Source organism: Hevea brasiliensis, chromosome 18, assembly GCF_030052815.1.
Source record: "Hevea brasiliensis isolate MT/VB/25A 57/8 chromosome 18, ASM3005281v1, whole genome shotgun sequence".
Lineage (NCBI taxonomy): Eukaryota > Viridiplantae > Streptophyta > Magnoliopsida > Malpighiales > Euphorbiaceae > Hevea > Hevea brasiliensis.
In genome coordinates this window covers 44,208,349-44,220,231 of record NC_079510.1, presented here as the reverse complement: position 1 = coordinate 44,220,231, position 11,883 = coordinate 44,208,349, and the positions used below count along the sequence as shown (strand labels likewise).

The following is an 11,883-nucleotide window of genomic DNA, read 5'->3' as shown; positions in this document are numbered from 1 at the left end:
ATTACAATGAAGAAGTGGGATTTTGGTGAAGACGTCAAAATCACTCAAAATTGTCACTTTCCAGCATTGGTCTATAATTTTTGTTGGGTGAGGAATCAGCTTTTGAGGATTGAAAAGTCAGCAAAATAATAAGCCATCAAATTGGACCCTTATAATAACTTACTATTTTTTTTTTCCACATGACCCTTCCAATAATTAACCTTCTCTATTTTTAATTAATTACTAAGTGTATATACTAATAGAATGTTAAGTGGAAGCATTTCATTTTTAACTAAAAAATTACTTCTCTATAATTTCAGTAGTTAGATATTCAATGTAAATAGTCTGATCATTGAATGGATAATGACAATAATAATAAATATTTTTTTTAATGATAACATAGAAGATTGAGTCATTTAAACTTAATTTTTGAACTAGAGACATACATAATTAATTATCACATAGCTTGTACTTAGTAGAGATCATCAGTTGGTACGAATTGAATTATTAAGGCTAAAAATGCAAATTTTTAAAGAGATAAATCAGTCATGCACATAATAAATTTTAAAAAAGTGTCAATTTACATAAGCCTTTTGGTGGGGTTGAACTTCGAAACTCCCACATCAATTATAGAGTGTCTATATATGTAATTTATATATATTAATATATCTCGATAAAATTATTATAATTTTATTAAAAATACATTCTATCCTTAAACTACGTGTATGTATTTATTTAAAAAAAAAATTGAGTTATTCGGACTTAAGAATGGATTTGAATATTCAAAAGCAGAGGTTGGGCAATAGATCCAAGACGGCTTCACAAATTTCAATTATTGCTGGAATTATTTCTTGTTCGTATATACTCTCTTCAACCTCTCCCCATTTAACAAGATTTCTTCTTTCTTTATCAACAGTTGAAGAGTTTACATCAATTAATTTAGAGTACGTATATTTGGTCCTATAAGAGGAGACCTACGTTAGTCATGGAAATAGAGAGCAGACCAAAGCTGGCACCCTTCAATCAAAATCAATTAATATGTCATGGCAATTAATGATGTTCAGATTGCCCTCTAATCACTTTTTTTGTGTCTTCAGATCAATTAATGTCAAATATATAGTGATGTTTTATTCACAATTACATATATGTTTTGTTTACATCTTTGCTTGTTAATTGCACAGTTAAAAGCAAAGCTAATTAGAATAATTAAACATTGTTTGTTATGATGTGATACCTATTAATCCAACTCAAATATTTAAGTCAGTTTGATTCCAAGAAAACATTGAATTCCAAGCTTCACCTAAGGTATCCAAAGTGAAAGTTAGTTGGAGGGTCATTTGTATTATTTTTCAAATGAGTTCTAATTTTTTGATAAGATCACATCATTACTTAAAATCAAATTTAAGAAATAAGTTATTTTTTTAATATTATATTAAATTTTATATAAATTATTTATATTATACTTGAATATATATGATAAACCGAACGTAAATATGAAGCAACTTGATTTTTGATGACACCTTCCTCATCCTTATTGTAATTAGCTCATCATCCCTTTATAATAAGTGCTGTGGTTGGTATAAAGTTAGAAATGTGTAACCTCAAATCCATATTTTATATAAAACAAAGATTTAAAAAGCAGAAATCAACTTGCTTTTCTATCCTTTATTAGTGGGTCATGGCAAAACGCTCTAAAGCTCCTAATAGCCAAGAGCTAAAACTCCATTGACATCAGTCCACTCCCTCTTGTCTTTTCTCCTCCTCTCTCTCTCTCTCTCTCTCTCTCTCTCTCTCTCTCAAACAAGATGGCTACTAAGTTAACCCTAATCCTCTCCACCGTCTTCTTCACCTCCATACTTCTCCATCTTCCCACCATGACCATGTCCGATGACACATGTCCGTATCCATGTTATCCTCCGCCTACAGGCACCGGCACAGGCACAGGCACAGGCACAGGCACAGGCACCGGCACTACACCTCCACCACCGGCGTCTCAGACAGGATCATACCCACCACCCGGAAACTACCCAACGCCGACAGGGAATTTCCCATATTACCCATCACCACCTTCTGGTAACAACTACTATGGTCCTCCTCCTCCTGACCCTATCTTGCCTTATTTCCCATTCTACTATAGAAAGCCTCCTCACAAGACTGAAGTGTCATCGGCGCCGAGCAGTGTTCCGAGGTCAAGACTCATATTGATCGCGCCAGCTTGCACTTTTCTTTTGGGTTTTTCTTTAATATTGTAAGTGAAAATATTTAATTATTAGTACTTATGTATTATGGGAAGATTTTATAGCTTAATTTTGCTATATATGGTAGTTGCGGAAAGTGGTTCAGAAACTGGTTGACAGCAGGAGAAAGAACTATTCTTGTCAATATATTTTTCTTTTTTATTGCTAATTTTCATTCAAGTCGGTGAAAATCTTTGCTTAGACACTATCTAATTAGAAATTGATACGTAATTTAAATTTTAATTAATTACAATTAAATTAAAAATATAAAATATAATATTTAATATTTTATTATATTAATGGTTTTTTTTTTTTAATAATTTAAATTGTGTTTTTGGGTCTCAATGTTGTTTGAGAATCTTTTGCGTCTCAATGTTGAAAAGTTAATTAGAGTAAAGCATTTCGTAACCTCTTGAGTACATCATCCTGCCTATTCTCGGTAGAGAACGTTTTGGGCCGCAGCTTGTGTGATGATGGCGAATGGAAAACAATGAGCTTCCACCTCGAACCTTCGAGGCTCGTGCAGCATTTTTTTTTTTTTTAAAGAAAAAAAATCGATTCAATATGCTTTTTATAATTTAATTTCCTTCAAAATGATCGTCAAAACTTAATCCCTTATGTATAAAAACCACTATTGGGTTTTAATTTAATAATATAAAAATTAATTTTAAATTAAAGAATTTTAAATTTTAATTTTAATAAGGGTGGTAATCAATTTTTTTTTTTAAATGAATTATTAGATGAAATAGATATTTATAGCTATTCAGTCCATTTAAATGCTTAGAAAAAGTAAATTAGGCATTAAACTTTGCAAGAATCTAATGATACCTAAAAGGGGATGGGATAATTAAAAACTCAATGTGTATACTTTCCTTTTCTCTTCAATAGTATATAGTTTTAATAGTCCTATTTCAAAATTGATCGACTATAATTTATTAATGACATTTAATTTAATAATATTGAAATTATTTCATCAATTGAAAATAAATAAATTTTGATCACCTATAAAACATAAAATTAATCGTTTTGATTAACGGACGCCAGGCTAAGGATTTATCAGTTGTCTAGTTGAGGAGCTCTTTCCAGGGCCAGGGGTGAACCTAACCCTGAAATCAATAGATTTGGGAAGGGGAACTGGGGAACCTTTTTGCCGGTCACTATTGGGCTGCAGGTCATACCACTCATCACTTGTTGGCCGAGATTAGTGAAAAAATGCATTCTCTACCAACACCATTCACCATCTCCATTATCATATCCACAGCTTCTTTTACCTTTAATGAGAAACATTGAATAGCCTCTGAATCAAGTTTTGTTAGTAAAACAAAACACATGAATTGATCAAAAGACGACTTACGTCCCAAAGTATATCCAGCTACTCTTTGAACAAACACAAATATTACTTAATTCCATAATTGCCTGTTTCAAACTTATTTATATTTGTGAATTTCCTTTACAACACCAATTTCTACCAAAACAACAGCAAAAGCCACAGCTACCCTAGACAATTTGCAATTTCAAGCATTCTCTGCGATCAAGCCACCAACAATCATTATTACCTATTCCAGCTACACGGTATAGTACCTGCTGCGCACATGTTAAGCAATGGCACAAGGGAAATGTTATCTCCTCACAGTCAATTGTAATGCGTTGTGATTTTTGTGGTGCTCACAAGGCATTCGTGGGACATTGCCTGATACGACCACCATTGTCTTTGCACTTCTATTCATACAGCAGCATGCACGCAAATATCATCATCACAGGCAACTGAGATAGCATTTTTTCACCCAATGGAGAACATAACTTGGTTCAGGAGGCTACACCAACAGCTACACTACCCATTCCAGAACCGCTGCCAATTCCAACACCCTTGACACTTTTCCTCATCATCTCACTGCTATTTCTTCGGTTTCCCATTTTTGGCTTGCCCTCAACACTCAGGTTTTTTGACACTAACATTCTCTGACACTTTCTTTGCAAATTGCTATCCTTTACCTTATCTGAATCCTTGCCAGCATCACTATTTTTCACTACAGCTTCTGGGAGGTTGCCGCTGTTTGTTGGTAGAGTTTCACCAGCTTCAGAAATCTCTATTGCATGGCAATTAGTTAGCCTCGATGATTCAGGTAGATCGGCTGTTTTTACAGGTTTAACACCAGAGACACCATGGTTATTTCTAGACTTAGAAAGCAATGGAGAACTTGAAGCAGCTCCATCATCCGGACTCGTTGACTTCTGTTGTATTTTAGCTGGTTTGGCTTTAGATGACGTTGCCTGAGACAAACAGAGAAACTGGCTTTATTTTCTGCCAACATGTAGTGTAGAACACAGAAAATGTAAACCAAAACAACCTTTTGAGGCAGAAAAAATAAATTATCAAATTTAGAGATAGAAAGTGGACACAGCCAGTTACATAGAATATCATTAAAATGTTTTATGAGCAATTTCCATTATGATTCTTTTGATGAAGACAAATTCCTGCATTAGGATAATTTTTGCTTCAATAAGCCTTTTTAAATGAATATGTACTTCCCTCAAGTTCAACAAATGACAGAAAGAAATTATCATATCTCTACTAGTGCTTCAAATGGCACTCACTGTGAATAAGTTATCTGAGAAACCCATTACGGAGTGTCATTTATACAGACTATCTTGGAATTTTTGGGAAAACATTTAAGCAGAGCATAGGAAATGTCTAGAAACTGAAGAGAAATGGCACAAAAGATAATTCATTAAATTCTATAATTTACATGAATTGACTAGTGCGCCTTCTTATATGTTTGCTAAGCCTTTAATACATTGATTCATAAACATTTCTTTCTTTAAACCTTCCCATGAAGCTTTCCTTTTGATTCACATTAGCTTTTAACTAGGTAGCCATGTAGGATTCCGATTCATCTCAAATATTTCCTCATTCAATGTTTGCCCTATAGTTGTGCATAGTTTAGCTACAAAAGAGGTGGGACAGAGAAGAAATCAAAATTTGGATGAACTTAGTCATTTCATTCAAAATTTCTTCCTGATCATGTATATGCCAAAAGAGACAGCCCTAACAGCATGACCCATTTGAACATTTATATTACAGCTTATGTGTCATACTTGATCCTTATCAACACTTTGATACTTGGCAGAAAAAATTCCGCAGCATGCTGAAGTAAGTTTTAAGCAGAAATTAGCCAGATACCATAAACATTTCAATTCATCTATAATTATAACCCCCTATGTTGCGGACCACATAAAAGAAACAGAATAGTTGATCTAAGCGAACTATATTAGCATATGGCTGTACGTACTAATAGAAGACTTGTATGTCAAGCCTTTAAAAATGGCTATAGCAAAACTGAACAATCAAAAGACGGCTAATGTACCTTGTTTCCATTGGCGTCTGGTGGTGTAGCAGCACGATAGAAAGAAGGCATAGGTGTTGCTTTAAAATTAAGGCTTTTTCGGAATTGTTTAATCTCAGCCTCTGTCTTTTCCTTCAACAGCAATATTCCATGGTCATACAAATTAAATAAATGAAGAAATAATTTCTAAAAATTGATGTATAAGTGAATGCTATTTGATCCATTATAACCTTATCCCACTTCAGGGATGTTCTTTGGCACCTAAATTTTAAGTTTCATAAGAATGGTAATTATTTTGGCACCACTTTTAGAGGTATTGAGTTTGAAATCTATACCAGCCTTCTTTTGACATAATGAAGTAGGCTAAAATAGAATTTTTAATAAATTTTAGAGATAATAACAACAGACAGTTATTGGATGATTCAACTTACTTGTGTTTTTGCTTGAACCTGATTCATCTCAGCCTCCTTAGCATGCATTTTTTCTTCTAACTTCGTATAGAACTGAATCAGTTGAGTCACAAGAAGAAAGAGGCAAGCATTAATATAAATTCCCTAAAATTTAAAAAAGTAATTAATGCAGAGTAGGCAGCTTAAAATTTTATTCAGGAATTTTAATTATTATAGAATTAGGAAATTTAAAGAGTTTTTATTGTTTAAAAATTTTATTATTATTAGGTCTATTATTTCCTAATTCATCTTATTTAATATTTGTAATTAGAGTTAAATTAGGATTTATATTCCTAATTTAATTAGGGTTGTAAGCTCTATAAATAGAGCTAATTTTTATTATTCAATAGCTTTGAATAATGATTATAATTGAGATTAAATAAAATTATTGAGAATTAGTTCTCTTTTTTAAGGATAGATCCTTGATTTCTCTTCTTTTTTATTTTTTCCCTTTGTTCTACCTTAATTTTGGTATCAGAGCCTAAATTCAATCCAAATTTCCATAGCTTCTACAAACTTTCAAAAACTTTTCAACCTATGTTCTAACCTCTTTCAAAATTTCCTTCCTTTTCCCTGTCAAAATTTTCATTCAGCCTTAAAAACATATACTGCCTAAAATAAAATAAAAAAAAAAATCCAAAAGCTAGAAACAGATTTTGCAGCCATTTGACTCCCAAGCCCTTCTCCAACTGCCGATCTACCCATCCCTATTGTCAAAAGTGACATCCGCTCCCCTAAAGCCAATTTCTTTCAGGTCAGGTCAGATCCAACTCCTGAACTCGTCACAACTCGAACTAGATCTCACGCAGCTTACTCTGAGTTATGTTGCATTGGATTCCATTCTTTGTTGCTCTCCTTTGCCTCCCACGTCACTCTCCAACAGCCGATTGTGCCACAACTAAAAGGAGAAGTGGGAGTTTCTTGAATGAGGTATGCTTCTTTAATTTGAATACCATGTGGTGGACCGATAATGAAGGACTACATGATGAAATTACTGATTCTAAGGTACAATCAGATGAATTATGGGATACAATTCAAAAAATACAAGCTGAAATCGATAAATATTATTAAAAACTTGATGAAATATCTTATTTGATAGATTTACATGGTGGTCCTAATTATGCTTCTTACAGTTTATTTGATGAGCATTAAGATATATAAATAATCTTACAACATAGGGAGAGAGCACTTGAAGAATGTAAGAATGAGTATCATGGTCAACAGGCTCATCAACAAGTTAAGGATAAAAAAGTTGAATGTTTTAAAGCATGGAAAGAAGCACAATTATTTCAATTGAAAAAACAGTTGGATATAATAAAAAGTTTTGAAAATATAAAGACAAAAAGTCTTGAAAAAGCAAGGCAACAACAAGAAGAACAACAAGAGAAGTTTGAATTTGAAAAGCAACTTGAGGTTGAAAATGAAATTGAGAAGGAACAACTTGAAGAATCTAAAATTGAAGAATCTGAGTATTTGAGTATTGAACATACACCTGTTAAAGGGCCCATTCTAGAGCAAGAAACTGATAAGGCTATTCAAGCCATGGAAACTTTAACGGAGATTGAAGAAAATTAAGTTATTCTTAATGATTTGAAGAGCTTTTCAACTGTTAATAAGTTTGATTTTATTTGTCCAAATCCTTTTAGAGATACAAAGGAAAGTATGAAGTGCTTGATTTCAAGATTGTTGCTACCATACAAAAATAAAGAGTTGATTGTTCTCCTGATGCAGATTTTGATTCTCTCGCATTTCAAGACTAGAGGTCGAGTTTTTTCCAACCAGGGGAGAATAATGCAGAATAGGAAGCTTAGAATTTTATTTGGGAATTTTAATTATTATAGAATTAGGAAATTTAAGGAGTTTTTATTGTTTAGAAATTTTATTATTATTAGGTCTATTATTTCCAAATTTATCTTATTTAATATTCCTAATTAGAGTTAAATTAGGATTTCTATTCCTAATTTAATTAGGATTGTAAGCTCTATAAATAGAGCTAATTTTTATTATTTAATAGTTTTGGATTATGATTATTATTGAGATTAAATAAAATTATTGAAAATTAGCTCTCTTTTTTAAGGATTGATTCTTAATTTCTCTTCTTCTTGATTTTTTTCCCTTTGTTCTACATTAGTAATATTCAAAACAATAACAAGGTTGCTTGCCTCTTTCCTCCTTTCTGCTCGTTCATCACTTCTGAAATTGAAAGCTGCAGTGCTTGTCCTTGTGTCTGGCTTATCTGAGCTAACAGTCTGCTTAAATCTGCAATATAATCACCCAACATTTAAGTTGAGGAGGTCAAAGCATCAACATTTTCAGATAGACAAAATTATCCATCTAACAGACCTGTTAGCGCTCTGACGTGTTCTAGGTTCAACTTTCTTTGATCCAGAGCTTTCAGATTCAACTACTTTCTTTATCTTTGGTTCTCTGTCACTGGACAAAAAGAACGGCATTTTAAAGGATGCAAACATGCGGATTTGCAATTTGCAAGACAGCAAGTACCTTTTATTTGCAAGATTTGATCTTGAATTACAAATTTCAGAATCCTGAGAAAAAATGGAGCAAATTCCAAAAATAATTTCAAATAAGAATACGAAGGAATTTTGAGTATGATTGACACATCTAGATATCGGCTTAGTATAGCTAACCTCTCCTTTCAGAGTTCTGAGCAGCATGCATCTGGTTGGAATGGCAGCTTGTGGTGAGTTCTTTTCTGATTTCATTCTTTGCGAACTCTCTCTTTCCCTCCTATTTAGCTTCTTCGTAGTTGTTTTTGATGTATCATTATGATTTCTTTTGTGGACTTCACTGGTATTAGCCTGGGACTTCAATCCGGGCTTGCCACATTTACCCTCCATTGGAGCTCCCACCTAAGAGTGAGAAAGATAATGAGTACAGATTACTGTTAAACACAACATGGCACAAAATTTAATACCAATTTGGGAGGGAATAACGATAATCACATTGGCTTTGGCCCCATAAAAAAGCAAGATTGAACCGAATTACTAGCATTGTATTGTTTTCCATGCTTTGAATAGTCAGTGATAATGTAGTTTTTTCTTTTTAATATTTTATTTGTTTTTTTCTGCCTTTGAATAACATGAAATGGTAAATAGAAAACAAATCCAAACCTTTGGAGAAAGATTTTGCTGATGTACTGCAGTAGTTTTATCACTCCCAATTGTTCCACAGTTTAGAGAAGGGTCAATAGGCCTAGATGACCTGTCCACTTTAGCAGCATTGTCATTAAGGTTCTCTTTTGTTACTATTTCTTGTCTGTCATTATTGTCAGATCCAGTTTCGGTTTGATGTGCTTCCAGAGGTTTAATGTCTTCAAAGACACCTTCTACCAAAACATTAGCATTGGCCAAAGCAGCTTCCATCTGAGATTCAGAAGATAAAAGTTCAGGATCTTCTCTTTCACCTACCATCACCTCATACTCTCCATGATATTCTGAACCTTCAGGGCTCTCGCCAAAGTGAGCATATTGCCTGCTACTATTTGCATGATCAAATTGACTTCTTGTATATCCATCATTAAATTTTGTATATTCCACATTCTTATGTGCAACCTCCTCAGACTGAGGATAATTGCTACTTCCATTTGCATTATCATCGTCTTCTTTGTGGCCCACATTTTCAAAGACAGCATTTTTACCATGGTATTCTATCCCATTTTGGCCCTCAAGAGAACCTGGTAGCTGCATACCCTTTTTCTTGAAATGGGCTTCAAAATAAGCTTTCTTCTGAATAACTGAACCTGGTTTTGAGTATTTCTCAACCTCGTCAAGATATCTATTGTGAGAGAAAGATGACCTCCTTTCCCAAGACAAGTCTTCACTTTCAAATCTTCCAAATGATATGGAGCCAGAGTGCAAAGAATCTGTCTGCTCAAGTGGAAGTTAAGAGGGGATGAGTTAGAAGTTAAGAAGGAAACGAGTTATCCATAGTAGTTGAGCAAGAACAAGTACAATTTCAAGCAAGCAAATTTCAACTGATGAAGAACTCACGGAGAAATTGACAGGAGCCTAGAAAATCTCACATTATAATAGCAAATGCCATGTATATGGAAGTCATTATTTTAACAAATTCACACAATCTAAAATTCTGGACAAATAGCTATTCCAGATGTGAAAGTATAATCCTACTTTATCACAGATAAATCACATTAAAATTTAGAGGGAGGAATACAGAAATCTATTATAATTACTGTCAAAGATCCAGTCAATTCCAAAATAAAAAAGAAAATGAAATATTTCAGATTCTTTTGCCTTCCACCACATTGTGATAATAATTCCCAGATTTCACTACTCTGGTGTGAATGCAGTTGCCGGAAAGCACTTTCTATGGATTATCATGGTAACTCACAAATAATATGAAAAAAAATGGTCGCTCTGAGCTATTTCTTTTATCACAGAAAATAAGACCAAGAGAACTTTATAATATGATAACTGAAACAGATACCACCGCAAGGATAAAGAAAACGCAAGCTCAAGGTCAGTAAAAATAAAATCTCAGGACTGTCTTCGTCATATCGAATGTGAACGGAGATCAAGAATTGTGCATCTAGATTTAGGCTTAGAAGGCTTAATACTAATTATGGCAAAGCATCATTAATAAACCAAACATCCAACTGTGGAAGCAGAAATAGAGAACCCTTTTATAATTTCTATTGAATCACTGATAATTGAATCAAGCATTAGTAAGAAAGTGGCACTAAAACATGATCACCAAAATGTTGAAAAAAAAAAAAGATCATCAAGAAGCTATAAATATGCTAATTACAGCTAGATCCTCAAGCACAAATCTCGAAAGGAAAGGGGAAAATAATAATTATAACAAATACCATACCTGAAAGCTAATGCCATACGGTTCTTCAAATTCTCCCGCCATTGTTGCCCAAATCAAGAACTAAAACACTCCCTAATCACCTGTTAACACAAAGGCATTCAGAGTACACATACTCGAGTTTATAAAGTTCACTGTAACTACCAAAAATGGAGTACCTTAAACACGCATTTGCAGAGAGATAGAACACGAAGAGATAGCGCGGATTTAGACTAAATTGCACAAAAGCAACGCAGAGATCCAAAGGAGAGCTCAGTCCAAATACTACTCTGCGAAGAAAGAAACAGTTCCTTATTTTATGATCAAAGAAGTGATAGGAATCGATGAAAGGTCTCGCGTGTTTTAGGAGTAAATGCCAAACACCAAACACTACCTTACAATCTCTCTTCTCTCTCTCCGATGATATCGTTTCTGTGTTTGGCATGTGTTTAGGTACTGTTTGGACTAGCGCCTAAAAAAAAATGTGAATCTAATCCAGATGGGATTGCTTACTGAAAAAGTTGATCAAAGCCATAATGCGCTGCTTGTCATCTTTTTTTTGTCTTCTTTCGATCACACAATTTTTAGCTCTAAACTCTCTTCTTCTTCTTTCATGCACTCCCAAGGATCAACGGCTACTGTTGCGGAATTGGGTTCTCGAATCTAACGGCAGTGTCTGTACCATTTACACTTCATTTGGGAGTAGGGCTTTCGAAAATAAAGGTTTTCACGGCATGATTTTTAAATTTTTATAATTTTTTTATATTTAAAAGAAAATAAATATTTTTTTAAGATATTTAAAATTTTAAAAAAACCTTATTAATTTAGTGTATTAAAAAATTAAAGATTTTTAAAAGTTTTCTGAAAAACTTTTTAATCTTTAAAAAAAAATTTAAAAGTTTTTAAAACTTAAAAAATCTCCTATTACTATAAAAAATTTCTTCCTAAATGTTTAATATGCATTGGTTTGGAGTAGGGTTCCGCCACCGTTGACTTTTTTAATCTAGTAGTTTAGACAATTGCAACTGCTTGATCTGGATTACCTGT

At 33.3% G+C, this 11,883-nt stretch overlaps 2 protein-coding genes across 3 annotated transcripts; one reads left to right on the top strand and one right to left on the bottom strand.

Moving 5' to 3' along the window:
• Positions 1 to 1,582: 1,582 nt before the first annotated feature.
• On the top strand, positions 1,583 to 2,385 carry LOC110662869 (uncharacterized). The gene has a single exon (XM_021822015.2). The coding sequence runs from the start codon at positions 1,785 to 1,787 to the stop codon at positions 2,229 to 2,231; it is 447 nt and encodes a 148-aa protein (XP_021677707.2). The 5' UTR covers positions 1,583 to 1,784; the 3' UTR covers positions 2,232 to 2,385.
• Positions 2,386 to 3,594: 1,209 nt separating this feature from the next.
• LOC110662878 (protein WVD2-like 7) lies at positions 3,595 to 11,512 on the bottom strand. 2 transcript variants are annotated; one of them, XM_058140698.1, is made up of 11 exons: positions 11,231 to 11,512; positions 11,016 to 11,126; positions 10,861 to 10,940; positions 9,141 to 9,896; positions 8,658 to 8,879; positions 8,512 to 8,555; positions 8,353 to 8,442; positions 8,172 to 8,268; positions 5,992 to 6,063; positions 5,582 to 5,692; positions 3,595 to 4,487 (listed from the first exon to the last, which is right to left on the bottom strand). In XM_058140698.1, the coding sequence occupies exons 3-11, from the start codon at positions 10,900 to 10,902 to the stop codon at positions 4,023 to 4,025; spliced, it is 1,899 nt and encodes a 632-aa protein (XP_057996681.1). In that variant the 5' UTR covers positions 10,903 to 10,940; positions 11,016 to 11,126; positions 11,231 to 11,512; the 3' UTR covers positions 3,595 to 4,022. The 2 variants fall into 2 exon arrangements, with proteins under 2 accessions (XP_057996681.1, XP_057996680.1); XM_058140697.1 differs by having other exon boundaries at positions 11,016 to 11,325.
• Between the last annotated feature and the right edge of the window lie 371 nt (positions 11,513 to 11,883).